The sequence below is a fragment of the Eurosta solidaginis genome, chromosome 4 (assembly GCF_040869045.1).
Source record: "Eurosta solidaginis isolate ZX-2024a chromosome 4, ASM4086904v1, whole genome shotgun sequence".
Classification (NCBI taxonomy): Eukaryota; Metazoa; Arthropoda; class Insecta; order Diptera; family Tephritidae; genus Eurosta; species Eurosta solidaginis.
This window is the reverse complement of record NC_090322.1, coordinates 88,376,112-88,393,054: the sequence shown is the minus strand read 5'-3', so window position 1 is coordinate 88,393,054 and position 16,943 is coordinate 88,376,112. Positions and strand designations below refer to the sequence as shown.

General features: G+C 39.1%; 1 protein-coding gene across 1 annotated transcript in view; it reads right to left on the bottom strand.

Moving 5' to 3' along the window:
* Positions 1-323: 323 nt before the first annotated feature.
* parvin (beta-parvin) overlaps positions 324-16,943 on the bottom strand; it is a 331,571-nt gene continuing 314,951 nt past the window's right edge. The window contains exon 6 of the mRNA XM_067782234.1: positions 324-1,354. Coding sequence (XP_067638335.1) covers positions 1,278-1,354 — 77 coding nt within the window. The 3' untranslated portion in view covers positions 324-1,277. The remainder of the gene's footprint in view (positions 1,355-16,943) is intronic.

Sequence of the window (16,943 nt, the reverse complement as noted above, 5' to 3'; positions counted from 1 at the left end):
CTCACGAAGTTGTAAAATAGAATTTTAGCATTGTTGCCTTTAGAAATTAGAAAGAAGAAAATAGTAGTATGTTGAATCTCATCACAATACATTTTTTAAATGAAATTTATTAAAAAAAAAAACCATGTGATAATGACCACTCGGACAAATAGGCGGACGGATAGACCGATGAATGGATAGCAATGCTTATTCAAACTTTTTTTCGGTTGAGGCTACCGATTTTTTCAGTTGACTTAAATAGAATATCAAAAAAAAAAAAAAAAAAAAATTATTAGGCGCTACCACCGATCAAGTCGATAGTTGGCTACCGAAAAAAGCTGATATTTTCGTGAATTTTTCAAACGTGGTTATTTATTTAACGACTCTTAAATATTAATTTCATCTGTTAAAACTGTATATTAAAATTTGCTTAACGTTAGTATTCTTGATTTAGAAATATAATGTTAATTTTTATATATTTTTTAGGCACATGGTATGAATATACTAGGGTGATTGAGTCGGTGTTTTTTAACCGGGTTTTCATATACTATAGCCCGAATTTTTTATGTATTAGAAATAAAAAATAAATGTAAGGCGCGATAACCTCCGAAGGGATCTAAGGCCGAGCTTCTCTTCCAATTTGCGTCGTGCTCCTCTTGATTTTCCCTACAAATTGGCCGGACGGGACCTACATGTTTTATGCCGACTCCGAACGGCATCTGCAAGGCAGATGAGTTTTCACTGAGAGATTTTCATGGCAGAAATACACCCGGAGCGCTTACCAAACACCGCCGAGAGACGACCCCGCTTAGAAAAATTACCTTCTAATTGAAAAACAGTATTTCTAAAATTTTGATGTTTCTTTGCCCGGGGTGTGAACCCAGGGCATACGGTGTGGTAGGCGGAGCACGCTACCATCACACCACGGTGGCCGCCATTTTTTATGTATTAATTTGCGAATAGTGGATAATAATATTTTTTCCTCCGGTTAACCGCATTTTACGAAGTTTCATTTAGCAAGAACAAAGCAACGACAGTATATACCTTTTACTATACTTTATATGGGATCTTGTTGATTACCCATAAGCACTAGAGTTTGACAATACTTTGTCCAATTTCAACTAGATTTGGAACTTTTGTTAAGTACTATTGCTGCAGATAAAAATTTGCTTTATCATTAATAAAAAACAATTTTTCGATCACCCTAATATTTGTATTTATATATTTCCAATGCACGTTCGCCTGCTCGTTGACAAGTACGGCTTGTACTGTCGAACATTTACCATAACAAGGCGCGATTAGGCTACACTTCTGTAGGTCGTGAACAAGTTATACAAAACACGAAGAGTAGATTTGAGGTCCATGTTGACTATGTCTGTTAAATTGAAAAAAAAGAAAGAAAAATGTTAGCAGAAATAAATTAAATACATGTAAGAAATTTTGCTTAGGAAACCGAATAACTTGGAAAAAAAAGATATCGTCGGCTGATATTCAATACCTTTCACTATCAACTTTAACAAAAATGAGTTTTAGATGGCAAAATGATCTCCGGATCACCTTTAATAAATGACATCAATTCCAGGCTTATAAGGTATTATTTATCATTTTGAAAATTTCACTATCAGCAATGTAATAATACATCACCGAGAATGTCGAAGAAAAACAATAAATTTTGAAGAGAGCCTTTGACATCGAGTGTAAAATGTTGATGAGCATTCACCTAGCAGTATAGGGACGCATGGTGTTATCAAAATAAAGGGTTGAAAAGCAAATCGAATAAATTCGCGTTGAACAGGTTCAGTTCTTGTATATGTTGAGTTAGAGTGACGCGCGTCTCCCTTACAAGATTCCGTTCCTCTTCTGCGAGTTTATTGCGGGTATTTATCTTTAAGAACGGGGTTAGCAGGATAATTCCTGTGATAGAAGTCCGACGACTTTTTTGGGATATCACTGAGGAAATTTGTGTGCTTTCCTTATACCGATTCTGTATGGATTTTGCCTAGGGCGTTTTTATGCTTGTCTGAATCAAACGACTGTGTTGTCAAGTGCCGGATCTCCTCGCAGTGCTTATGGATATGTTCCCTTAACCCTGGTGGAGTCGGGGCTAGATGAAGCAGTTGTTTGCTTGGGTGTCTCGGTTTATGACAGTTTAGCGAAAATTGCATGTTCAGCATTTCCTTCTGCTCAAGGTTGAGATCTTTGGCCTCACTATGTACGTGATGTTCAGGAGAGAATCCGTGGCAGTTCTGATTGCAGCATTTTGACAGGCCTGCAGCCTTTCCCAATATGTGTTTCTAAGACCAGGTGACCAAATTGATTTCGCGTAGCACATGAGCAGGCGGCGAATTCTTTGTATGTGGTTAGCAACGTTTATTTATCTTCTCCCCAGGTAAAGCCCCTGACTAGCGTAGGCACCTTGTCGTTGGTGTGAGGGCCTAACCGAGCTCCACAGCGCCCATGAGGCTGAGCGGTTTAGGGCTGGCATCTACGCTGTTTCGTCTCATAGGAGGACGGCGGGATGTCGGTGAGACCCCAATACGCGGACTGTGCCTATTGGACGTTTGCAGCCAGGGGATATATTGGGCTGTATTCCAACGGAGCTTACCCTATACTGGGCCACCTCGGGAAGTATTGATGGCCTTACCATAGTAAAGGGCGCTACTGTGGCGGACGGCTTTTTCCTCGTAGTCAATACTGGACCGCAGAGCTCGCCTTGTCGAGCAAATAGTCGTACGACTAAGTGAACGACTTAATATCTAATTTTAAGAAGGACGATGATAAGGGGAGGACCGAGTCGCACGCCAAGGTCGACAAAAATGGAATAAGCGATGCTTCGGACTAGGGGAGCAATAGTGGGGAGCCAGTGGTGGCACAATGCTGTGAAGATGGTAGATGCGACAACATCGCGAGCTTACGGTGGCTGGTGGAAGTGGTTCAAAACCTCCAAAGGCAAGAGCGAACGCGCGCTTTGAGGTGGTGGATAAAGCGTAGATCCCCACGGTACCAAAAGTTAAAGTGTGGATACCATGCGTGATGAAGTCGGAGGATACGCTGCGATTTCTACAGAGTCAGAATCCGAATATACCCACACAGGATTGAAAGGTACTTACTGTATGTCGGCATACGGAGGACAGTCAGGGTGCGAGCCGCAGTCATCGCTTCCCAAGGCAGTCGGTTCTATGTACCGGAGCGACTCGGGATTTTTTCCGACCAAGGACTGTCATTTCAGTGTAACCCCATTTTATTTGTTGCGTCCCTCCCACAAATTGTCATCCTCCCAGCAACTCCTTGCAGCAGGACTGCTCCATATCCTCTTGCTCCGGGAAGGTATCGAACCCAATCCGGGTCCGTCCCCTGAACCCGGTCCTGAGAAATGGTTTTGCTGCGTCTGCCGGAAAAGAATCTTTTTAGGACGGTCATACTCTTGTCAGTGTGTCTCGTGCAAGGGATGGTTGTATCGGACAGGTTGTTCTGGGCTAGATGCCAAAACCAGACGTCCACGTAACTTCTATAAATATTTTGTTGCTCCTTGCTGTTCACGCACTAGGACGTCCCGTAGTAGAGAGCGGAAATGGAGGCGGCCTCGCGTTTATCATACACCACTCTGAGCAATATCAGATATTTGATCCCGACATCGACCGCAGGGGCAGTGTCTTAGAACGTCAAGGCTTATCTGTCCGGTCAGGCGATGCAAACCTAGAAATCATCAACATCTACATGCCCCCTGCCACCTGTTGCCCCAGTGGATACCGCCCTGATATCAGCGGCGTACTCACTGGCAATAATCACATTATCATATCCAATTCCCATCACGATCTATGGCATTCAAACATGAAGGCAGACAGTAGGGGTGAGGTGTTGGCGGATCAAATAGAAGAAACGACGTTCTGCACAATAAACGGATACGCCCCCACACGTATGGTAGGAAGCTGTCACCGGATGTTCGCCGGATATATCAATTGTGAGCGCAGGACTCGTAAACTGCGTCAACTGGAAGCCGGTGGTAACATTGGCATCCGACCTGCCTATACTTATTTCGCTCAAGCGACTTCATCGTCACAGAAAAACGCACTTTCGTAAACTTTAAAAAGGAAAATGGAATGAATACAAATCCTTTACAGACAACCGTTTTCCTGCCCTCCCTATCCCGACTGATGCTCACCAAGGGGAGCGTGCTTTCCGCAAGGTCATTGAATCCGGCTCGGCTCCCTTCATTCCCGCCGGTAGAATTCTCGAAATTCGGCCTCACTTTCCGGCGGAGGCCGCAAATTTATCGAGAGAACGTGACCTTATAAGACAGCTCGATTCCCCCAAATAAGGGATATAAACCAACGCATCAGATTACTTGTGGATGAACACAAGCGGGCGAAATGGGTGGAGCACCTAAGCGGTTGTAACTTCTCTGCCGGTGTAGGTAAGCTTTGGTACGCCGTAAAGTCCCTATCCAATCCGTCTAAGTACAATGACAAAATTTCCATCTCCTTTGGCGGTAAAGTGCTGTCGGATGCGAAAAAATGCGCGAGCGATTTTTGCCGACAATATATAATGCATTCTACGGTCGACAAAGATAGACGGAGGGCCAGCAGACACGCACATAAACATAAATTCAGCGCGCCTCCAATTACCATCACCGCCAAAGAGGTTGCGGATGCCATCGGTCATGCTAAACCATCCAAAGCAGTGGGCCCAGACGGCATAGCCATGCCGATGCTTAAAAGCATAGGGAAATAGGGTTTCAAATATTTAGCACATGTCTTCAACCTGTCTCTTTCCACCTTTGTCATACCCGAAAAATGGAAAATGGCCAAGGTGGTCCCGTCCACCTTCCCCCATGTCTTAAAAGGTGGAGCGCAAATTATCTGGGTGGTCGGTAGGCATCGGTGCAATTTAGAAACGAAACATCAAAACCAAGAAGAATTAAACAAGGGGTGCCACAGGGTGGTGTCCTATCCCCACTTTTGTTTAACTTCTACATATCAAAACTACTTTCGCCACCAGAAGGAGTTACTCTCGTTTCCTACGCCGATGACTGCAGAAGAATGGCCACAGCCCCACAGATCGATGAGCTTTGCAACAGAATAAACGGCCCTCCCTAATCTCTCCATTTGTTTCGCCTAGCGAAACCTGGCATTATCACCGACTTAATCCTCAGCGACCTTATTTACAACATGGACGCCCCAAAACCCATAATCAACCCCGACATACAAAATGTATGCCCTTCTTGCGATGTGACCCCACATGACATCATCTCTTTAATTGTAATGTGGAAACAACGCCTCTAAAACCCTCTCATTATGGTCTACCCCTGTTGAAACAGCAAGCTTCCTTGGACTCCCGTTAGAGGACACTGATGACAATATGTGATCCGTCACACCTATTGGATGGGGCGAAGCACTGCTACAACAACAGCCGCAATCATGGTAAAGAAACAGCGGTATTCATATATGCTGCCTAATTACACTACTGAGGACCTCGCAGTGGTGGCCGTCGAGAAGAAAAATAAACAGGCATTTATCCTGGCATCCTGCTATATGTCCCGTACGGGGTCATAAGGAGACATCCCGTGGCAGTTCTGATTGCAGCATTTTGTTTTTAAGACCAGGCGGCCAAACTAGTGTCGCGTAGCACATCAGTGGCCGTTCAATTGCTTTGTACATGATTAGCAACGTTTCTTTATATTTTTCCCACGTGCTGCCGGCAAGCGACTTGAGGATTTTGTGCGGGCTTTTTACTTTAGATGTAATTTCGGTCGCTTTGAAGGTCAGAGTATTATCGAACGTTACCCCTAAGATATTTGGGTGACTGACAGTCGGTAGTGTGACACCATTGACGTGGACGTCCAATATTTGCGTCATCTGTTCCTTCCACGTCGTAAACAGAGTGGCCGTGGATTCTGTCGGTCATAATGCCAGGTTGCGCGGGGTGAAGACACTAGAAAGAAAGGAAAGATAGCTGTTCATTTTAAAAACTCTTTCATCTATTGAAGGGCCAGGCCCCATTGACATTATTGCGCAGTCGTCGGCGTATGAAAAGATACTGACTCCTTTTGGTGATGAAGGTAGATTTAATATGTAGAAATTAAACAGAAGAGGGGGTGGGACACAGCCTGTGGTGCCCCTGTTTAATATACCTGGGCTTTGACATTTGGTTCCTAAATTGAACCGACGCTTGCCGACCATTCACATATTTTGCGGTCCATCTTTTTAGCCAAGGGGGAAAGTGTGAGCCTGCTATGCACTTTGCGGCAGCCATGTAAATGGGTGGCTAGGCGAAGAATCGCCGTGAAATGAGGGAGTAGGACGGTTTGAGATGTCCTCAATACTGGTGAAAGGAGTGATATCGGTCGATATGACTTGTTGTTGTTGTTGAAGCAGTGCTTCGCCCCATCCAATAGGTACGACCGATCACAAATTGTCATCAATATCCTCTAACGGGAGTCCAAGGAAATTTGCTGTTTCAACAGGGGTGGACCATAATGTTAGGGATGTTAGAGGCGTTGGTTCCACATTACAATTAAAGAGATGGTTGGTATCATGAGGGGCACACATTGCAAGCAGGGCATACATTTAGTATGTCGAAGTTGATTCTGGATAGGTAAGAGTTTAACCTCTTACAGTATCCAGATCGAAGTTGAGCTAGAGTGACCCGCGTTTCCCTGGGGAGTGCGCGTTCCTCTTCCGACAGTTTTGGGTACTGTTCTTTGAGTACTGGATTTGCCGGGCAATTCCTGGCATAAAGGTCCGACGCCTGTTTGTGGAGTTCACTGAGGACCTGCTTGTGTTTTTATGCTGCATACGGCGGTTTTGGCTCATCAATTAGATGTCTGTTTGGATGCCCAGGTTTCTGGGTATTCAACAGGAACTGTTTGGGGAGTATTCTCGCCTCATTATGTAGATGGTGTTCTGGGGACATAAGAAGACAGCCCGTGGCGGTTGTGAGAGCAGTATTTTTGCAGGCCTGTAGCTTCTTCCAGTGTGTAATTTTTAGGCTTGGCGACCATATAGGGGACGCGTAGCATGCAATCGGCTGGCCAATTGCTTTGTAAGTGGTAATGAGCGTTTCTTTGTCTTTTCCCCAAGTACTGCCAGCAAGAGATTTGCGGATTTTATTACGGCATTTCCCTTATTGTGGGGTCGCCGGGATCGAGCTGTCTTATAAGGTCACGTTCTTTCGCTAAATTAGCGGCCACCGCCGGAAAGTGAGACCGAATTTCGGGAATTCTACGACCTTGCGGAAAGCACGCTCCCCCAGCAAAGCGGTTGTCTGTAAAGGATTTGTATTCGTCCCACTTTCCTTTTTTTAAAGTTAATGAAAGTGCGTTTTTCTGTGACAATGAAGTTGGCGGTACACTCGAGCGAAATAAGTATATGCAGGTGGTCGGATGCCAGTGACACAGTTTACGAGTCCTGCGCTCACGATTGATATATCCGGCGAACTGTGACAGCTTCCTACCATACGTGTGGGGGCGTCTCCGTTCATTGAGCAGAACGTCGTTTCTTCTATTTGATTATGGGCATTAAAGTCGCCCAAGATAATGCGATTGTTGCCAGTGAGTAAGGCGCTAATTTTAGGGCGGTACCCACTGGGGCAACAGGTGGCAGGAGGGATGTAGATGTTGATGATTTGTAGGTTTGCATCGCCTGACCGGACAGATAAGCCTTGATAGGCGAGACTCTGGCGATCCCAAGCTCCTCATGGAACTAGCGGGTGGGGACCGGGATGGGCTAAAAGGTTTAATGTGGTCATATTAATCGATCACGCCTTAATGGTGCTTTGTTAACGGAACGTACCGCATCTGTATCCGGCAAAGGACCATTGTAGGGTTCCTTTTAATATATATATTATAAGTTTTACTTTTAACTTTACATACTTTGTAATTTCAGTTTATTAGTTTATTCAATTATTTTATTTTCTTTTTTGATTTACATATTTCAAAAATTTTCAGTCAGATAAGAAATTTGAAAATAACTATATGTACGCGTTCATTTCATCGTATTTTAAAATAATTTAATATTTACATGTGGTTGTCTTCTTATTATTTTTATTTAATTTTGTATTTTAGTTACTTTGAACTTTGTAATTTTTAAATGTATTATCAATATTTTAAGTTTCAATATTGATTTTTCAATTTTCAAAAATTTTGATTCTTGTGAAAAATAAAAAATAAAATAGACGAATACATTTAGGCGTATTAATAAAATATAGTTTAAAGTTTAAATCGTGGTTTCAATCTCCACACTGGCAATCTTGCTTTAGTGATAAAGTGAACTAACTTTTGGGCATTGTTATGCACAAATGGAAGTGAAAATTAAAAAAAAAAGTATATTACAAATAAGAGCAGACAAAAAAAAAAAAAGAGAAATATGTGCGAATTGTAATAAAATCATAACAGATAACGAGCAAAAAAAGTAAATTGTGCAAAATGAGAAGAATCTCTCAAACAAAGAATTAATTAACAAAACAACAGACATTCATTCCAGTTTACATCGGTCAAAAAGCATACACGCCGAATTGGAGATAGCTTAAACAAAAGCAAAACCAACAACAAATATTTAATCAACAAAATAAGAACATTTTGGTGAACCACTCGGATACGTACAACTGAACAATTACGCCATTATCTGCCATTGCATCACAGTTTTGCTCGCCGCAGATGGCCAAACTATTGAAAATATATTTACAAGGTACATAAAAAAAAAATACAAAAAAAAATATAGCCATAACATCCAAGAAAATATTACAATCAATACGAAACGAATTTCGTATATCGTTACCCGAACGTTTACCTCATATAGAACCAATATCTAATCCAGAAAGTCAGATTCGTCAAGAAGTTTCATTAATTTCAACTCAGTACAAAGATTTGTTACATCGTACGAACTCCCTTCCAGACCGTATATCCGGATTGAACGTGTATTAAAAAGAATTTGTAGAATAATTTGCAGTTATAAACAACATATGCGCCTTGGCAACCACGCTACTGTTGGCAGCCATAATTTCGAAATAGTAAAATACTTCGTTTATTTGGGAACCAGCATCAACATTAGCAACAACATCAGCACTGAAATCCAGCGAAGAATCAATCTTGCCAATAAATGCTACTTTGGACTAGGTAGGCAATTGAAAAGTAAAGTCCTCTCTCGGCGAACGAAAATCATACTCTACAAGTCACTTATCGTACCCGTCCTGCTATATGGGGCAGAAGCATGGACCATGACAACAGCAGATGAAGCGGCTTTGGGAGTGTTCGAGAGAAAAGTTCTTCGAAAGATTTATGGACCTCTACGCGTTGGCGATGGCGAGTACCGAAGAAGATTTAATGATGAGCTGTACGAGCTATACGCAGACATCAACATAGTCCAGCGAATTAAAACGCAGCGGCTGCGCTGGCTAGGCCATGTTATGCGAATGAAAGATGATGCTCCGGCCAAGAAAGTGTTTCTATCGGAACCCGCCTATGGAAGCAGAGGTAGAGGGCGGCCCCCACTCCGTTGGAAGGACCAGGTGGAAAACGATTTAAACTCCCTTGGTGTGACCAATTGGCGCCGGTTGGCGGAGCGAAGGAGCGACTGGCGCGCCTTGTTGGACGGCCATAACCGTTTAGACGGTTAAGCGCCAATTAAGTAAGTAAGTAAGTATAAACAACAAAAATTAACAACGTAACTCATCAATATTGTATCATCCAACTATACTGAGGACACGCAATCTCAACAAAGCAATTTCATTTCATTCATTCATTTCATTTCATTTATTAGGCATTTTCCTTATATCTATGTATGTACATATTAAAATAACATCGTAAAAGCAAACAATTTACTCTTATATATATGGGATATATGTACAAGTAGATATAGGAAAAGTTAAGACATTTTTATGCCAATTCAGCATAGTGACAAATGTCAATTATAGCAAATATAAAAAATACAGTGGGGTGAACTGTTAAATAAAGTGATTAAATTATAAATGGTTGTTTAATTTAATTATAGTATATAAAAAGATTCAGCTAAAATTCCAACAAACCCATGGGTAAATGAAAGGAAAAGCAATTAAAATTATGAAGTATTTGTTATTATAAACGGTTTATGTAGCTGGCTGAAGCAAAACTTCGATTTCATTGTGTGCGAGGCCTAAGAGGAAGGACTTAACACTTTCTGCATAAACACAACTGTTATTTTTGAGTTCCCTGATTGAGCAGCTAAAACATCAAAAGCCATTGCATTAACAGCAACAAACTGCATATTCACAGCAAGTGTTTTGGTGAACAGTTATATTTATATTATATGTGTTTATGTATGTATACTAATATATAGATATATTATATTATTATTGTAAACTATATCTTTATAGAATTACTAGTTTATTTTACTGTTTTGTTAGTTAACTCTCTTTTCATTTAATTCAATATGATTCTTTCACCACAACATAATACGCAAACATCTACATTTACTAACAATTTAAACGACACTTTGATAGATTTACCACATAATACTTCTCAACAACAAATTGCAAATCCATATGCAAATGTTACTCAAAATGAAATTTTGTCAGTTTCAGTAAAACTTCCACAATTTTGGACTAATTTTGGAAGCATGGTTTATTCATGCCGAAACACAATTTAGTACTAAAAACATTACACAAGAAAACACTAAATACGAACACATCATTACAGCACTTCCGCAGGAAGTGATAATAACTATTTTGGATTTTATCCAAAATCCCCAGATTAATAACAAATTTACAGAACTTAAAAAAGTGTTGATAGAAAGACACTCACTTAGCGAAAATTCGAAACTTGATAAAATTTTAAACGATTCTGAGATGGGTGATCGTAAGCCGTCAGAATTTTATCGTTCATTAATTATATTAGCCTGATCAAATTTTAGTGAAAATATTTTAAAGAAAATTTGGATGCGTAAACTTCCTAAAAATTTGAGTATGATTTTGGCTAGTTCGAGTTCTAATAATATTACCGAATTAACAAAATTAGCAGATAATATTTGGAAAGTGATAAACAAAAATGAAGTATTTTCGGTTAATAATTTTTCGGATACAAAAGCACAAAATTCTGTTGTTGAAAACTTGGTTAAAACCACCTCTTTGATGAGTGAAAATTTTCAGACTCTTTCTTTGGAGTTAGGTGAAATTAAAACGGAAATGTATCGGAATCAATCTAGGTCGCGTTCCAATTCTAGGAACAATTTTAGAAATTCTTTTAGGCGTCGTTCTAACTCGCGTAATAATCCAAATTGGTTGTGTAGATTTCACTAAAAATTTGGAAATAATGCTAGAAGTTGTGAACAACCTTGTTCTTATAACGAAAAACAAAGATTCAACAAACTAAATTCTTCTGTTCTTGCAGCGACGAACAACGGAAATTTTGAATTTTCGACGCGTCGCTTATTTATTTTTGATAGAGAAAACAAACAAAATATTTTTATTGATAGTGGATCAGAAATTTCTGTATTACCCGCGTCTAAATTTCCTCATACGAAACGTTCCGACATAATTCTCACTGCAGCTAATGGCTCAACAATTGCCACTTATGGGAAAAGGCTTTTAAACGTAAATTTGGGTTTAAGACGTGAATTTCCCAAGCCAATAATTGGCGCTGATTTTCTTTGTAAATATGGTCTTCTTATAGATATTAAACATAAACGTTTAGTAGATCTATTAACCAATCTCTCAGTTAATACAGTATCTTACTTTTGTGATATTCCATTACCCAAATTATTTGTGGTTGACAATAAATTTACAAAATTATTAAAAGAGTTTCCGTCACTTATTTCAGAGCCAGATTATATTAAACCTGTTAAACATACAACAGTACATCGACTTGTAGCAGAAGGTAGTCTTCCATTTTCTAAGCCCAGGCGCTTAGATCCGGTAAAATACAAAGTCGCGAAAACGGAGTTTGATTTCTTAGTGAAAACAGGCATTTGTCGGCCTTCAAACTCTTCAGTAGCATCACCACTTCACCTTGTACCTAAAAAAGAGTTGAATGTTTGGCGTCCATGTGGTGATTTTAGAAGATTGAATATTGTAACTGTTCCCGATCGTTATCCCTTACCTCACATTCAGGATTTTAATATGAACCTTCATAATAAAAATATATTTTCAAAATTAGATTTAGTTGGGGCATATCACCAAATTCCTACGGCTGAAGAAGATATTTATAAAACTGCTATTACAACTCCTTTCGGTATGTTTGAATTCATGAGAATGCCTTTCGGACTTAGAAATTCTTCACAAACCTTTCAAAGATTCATAAATGAGGTAGTAGGTGACTTAGATTTTGTATATGCTTACATCGACGACTTTCTTATTGCAAGTAAAGACGAAGAACAACATTTAAAAGATTTACGTATCCTTTTTGAATGCCTTACAGAGTACCGTTTAAACATTAAACCAAGTAAATGTACTTTTGGTGTACCAAGTATTGAGTTTTTAGGACATAACATTTCTGAAACAGGTATTCGACCTTCTGATGAAAAGGTATCAGCTATTCGCAATTTCGAACGTCCAAAATCAGTTAAGCAGGCACAGAAATTTATTGGTATGGTAAATTATTATCATAGATACATTCCAAAACTAGCAGAATTTACAAACAAAATTTATGATCTAATTAACAAAGTAAGTAAGAAACGTGACAAAACTTTGGTATGGGACGAGAATTCGAATGAAGCTTTTGAACGCATTAAAGATAAATTTGCATCGACGATACTGTTAAATTATTTTAACAAAGATGCTAAATTATCTTTAACAGTAGATGCATCTAACACAGCAATTGGGGGCGTTATACAACAAAATTACAATAATAAAATTGAACCCATTGCATTCTTTTCTAAAAAACTTTCTCCAACTGAAATTAAATATAGTGCTTTTAATAGGGAATTATTGGCGATTTACTTAAATATAAAACATTTTAGATATCTTTTGGAAGGACGGCAATTTACAGTTTATACGGACCATAAACCTTTGACCACTGCTTTAAATTCAAAAACAGAACGAAGTCCTAGACAAACGAGACACATGGAATTTATAGCATAATTTACTGATGACATACAATACATTAAAGGAGAATCCAATCTTGTAGCAGATACGCTATCTAGAGCTTTTGAGGTTAATGCAATATATAATACAGAACTGAATTTTAAAATTCTACAAACTGAACAACAAAAAGATGTTGACTTAAATCAACTTGTATCTGATTCTCAATATCTAAATTTAAAACTAATTAGTATTCCCATTTTAAATTTTAATATTTGGTGTGAAATTTCAGGAGAAACTCCTAAGCCATTCGTACCGAGTAATTTGCGAAAGACAGTATTTGATATTTTACATGGAATAGCACATCCGGGTACAAGAGCTACACGACGGCTCATAGTTAAAAAATATTATTGGCCTAATATGAATAAGGATATTAATATTTGGTCAAAAGAGTGTCTTAATTGTCAAAAGTATAAAGTTTATCGTCATACAAAATCCCCTGTTGTCAAAATTCAAATTCCCAAGAATAGATTTGAACACATCCATTTAGATATAGTTGTACCATTACCTATTTCAAAAGGACATCGCTATATTTTAACGATTATTGAAAGATTTACCCGTTGGCCTGAGGCATATGCATTAAAAGATATTTCAGCAACTACAATTGCAAATAAGTTGTTTAGAGAATATATTTCTCGGTTTGGAGTTCCGTTAAAGATAACAACTGATCAAGGTAGCCAATTTACATCGAAATTGTTTTCAGAGTTAACTAAATTACTTGGTAGTCACCAAATTACAACATCCGCATATCACCCTCAAGGAAATGGTATGGTTGAAAGGTTTCATAGACAATTAAAGACTACTATAATAGCTAGAGAGGACACAAATAATTGGTATGACGAGTTACCTGTCATATTACTTGGTTTGCGATCTATTTACAAAGAAGATATTTCGGCTACACTAGCGGAAATGGTTTTTGGTCCGAATTTACGTTTGCCAGGGGAACTTGTTGTGCCATCAGCTAAACATTTTTCATCAACTGAAGTTTAAAGTAATTTACGTGAACATTTTCGAAATGTTAGATCAAATTTAAGTCATCATAAAGATGCTGATACTGGAATTTATGTTCCAAAAGATCTTCAAACTTGTAAATTTGCATTTGTTCGAGTCATTAATAAACATTCATTACAACAACCATATGAAGGACCTAACAAAATTATGGAAAATGACCAAAAATGTTTTAAACTTGAAATAGATAATAATATTAAAACTATTCCTATTGATAGATTAAAACCTGCAATAATTGAAACAACAGACACAAACAACACCAAGAATTTACATAAAAAGAGAGTTACATTCAATTTGTTTAACCCTTTCATTGGATTTGCCCAATATAATGGACACTACTTCAAAAAATTTTAAAAATTACTTTGCTTCATATTTTTAGAATTTGCTTTATAGCAATCCTTTAAATAGAATGTTGTCAACGTTAGTAATCGTTGATTTAAAAAAAAATTGAAATTTTGCTAGTTTTATTTGCGGTTTTCTGGAGAGCTGAAGCATTTTTTGTGTGTGTTGCGATTTTAAATGTTTTATCCCAAAAAAAAAGAGGTTAAAATTCTTTATGTGCTTTGTCAATTGATCTCTTTGGTTAAATATTATATAAATAACACATTTGTACCGCTATCATTCTAATACAGTGTAAGGTAAGTAAACTAGGACTGCTTATGCCCTGTCCATTATAATGGACAAAAGCAATAAACGGTTGTTATTCAGTACTTTCTTTATTGATTTTTTTTTAATTTTTTCTTAGTTTTGTTGCAACTTTTATGTGTTTAAATTACATTATTTAATTTGTTTATTTACATATTTATAAAGTAATATGTGTCGTAAGTGGAAAGTGCCTTCCAACAATTAGGTCTCTGATGGATCGGGCGCTTCGAGATGTTCATACCTGGGCATCAAATGTCGGGTTTAAAGTCAACGCGGATAAGACGTATATGCTCTTGTTTTCAAAGAGGTACAAAGTCCTTAATTGGATCAGGCCTAAGTTAAGAGGAGTGACCCTACAGGAGAAACAATGTATTAGGAATCATCCTAGACAGTAAGTTGTCATGCAATCTCAACGTGGAGGAGAGGGTGAAGAAGGCTTCAACGGCACTTTATGCATGTAAAAGAATGCTGGTGTGTACGTGGGGCTTATCGCCCTCTCTTTGTCATTGGCTTTTTACAGCGATTGTAAGCCCTATCCTATACTATGGAGTTCTTGTTTGGTGGAAAGCCACACAAAAAGCAACCTACCTCAAAAAATTAGAGGGCATATGCAGACTATCAATGCTTAGCATTACGGGAGCCCTGAAAACAATCCCGAAAGCTGCACTGTATGCCATTCTGCACATTCCACCTTTACACCTGGTAGTAAAGAACATAGCGTTACCAACTGCAACCAGGCTCGGTGCCTCGGGCAGATTGAGCGGCGAACATACGGCCTTAGTAGTATAGCGTCATCAATCACAAGACGAACACATTACCTGATTACCTATCTGCGCTTCGAGGGCGAACTTAAGGCCACAATAGAGGTGGACGGTTGGCGCAAGTGTGCTCAAATGGCGGACGAGGCGATACATGTGTACACAGATGGTTCCAAAGTAGCGGAAGGAGTAGGGTCTGCGGTATGCTGTGCTGATCCGGAAATAAACAGATCCTACAGGCTGCAGGATTACTGTAGCGTGTTCCAAGCGGAAATAGTAGCCGTAACCAAAGCAGTAGAAACCCTGGAAGAAAATAGCCCAAGCTGCAGTCGTGTTAACTTTTATATTGACAGTCAAGCAGCAATTAAGGCAATAATCTCGCATAGCACAGCATCTAAATGCGTTTTAGAGTGTAAGCAGTCCCTGGAGATAATCGGGGCAGGGAGAAGCATACATCTATATTGGGTCCCAGGGCATATGGGAATAGATGGGAAAGAAAAAGCGGATGAATTAGCTAAGGTCGCATCAGCGCATCCCTTGAAGCTTGCTCCGTAGACGTCCCAATTAGACTGGGCGAAATTAAGCGAGGGCGAGAGGTACACATGATCGACCAAGCAGGAAAGGCGTGGGTTCAAGCGCGGGGCTGTAAAGTGTCGAAGATTATTTGCAGGTCTTACAACCTTAGACTAACAAAGTTGCTTCTATCATTAAAAAGAGAGGACTGTAGACTCATGACGGATATTCTGACTGGACACTGCCTTCTGGCGTCACATGCCTTTAAATTAGGCTTGGTCAGTGATAGCAGATGTAGGAAGTGCGGGCTGGAAGAGGAAACGATCGAGCACGTTCTCTGCTCTTGCCCTGCGCTTGCCAGACTAAGACTCCAGCTATTAGGATTGATACAGCTGTCAGATCTAGAAGCAGCAAGTGGCTCAGTTTGATCGTTAAAACAAACTTCTGGTACCACTGTGAACTTATTCAGTCTATGTGAGGTCCTCATGGACCGGCCAGTTCAACCTAACCTAACCTTCTGTTTTGTTTACAACTAATATTTCTATATTATTACTACTATTATAATTATTTGTTTTCAATAAAAAGTTCATAAGGGCATTTACGCAGCAATAAATACCCTTATTTTCTATTATATCATCCTCCATACACTAATATTGGGCCAAGATGGGTTTGCATTAGCGTTTTCTATAACATTGGATGTATATTGCTCTACAACCCTTGACTTGCTGTGTCCATTATAATGGACCACCCACAAAAAAGTTACCCGAGCAGGTAAAAATCAAATGTCATTTTTTTATATCTTCTTAGGGCCTCAGTGGTGGGAATATTGCCCTAAAAAAATTATTTCACAGCTAGTTTGGTTTAGCCATTGAAAGGGTTAATGATAAATTTTCTTGAAGGGGGAGTAATGTAGGGTTCTTATTATTTTTATTTAACTTTGTATTTTAGTTACTTTGAACTTTGTAATTTTTAAATGTATTATCAATATTTTAA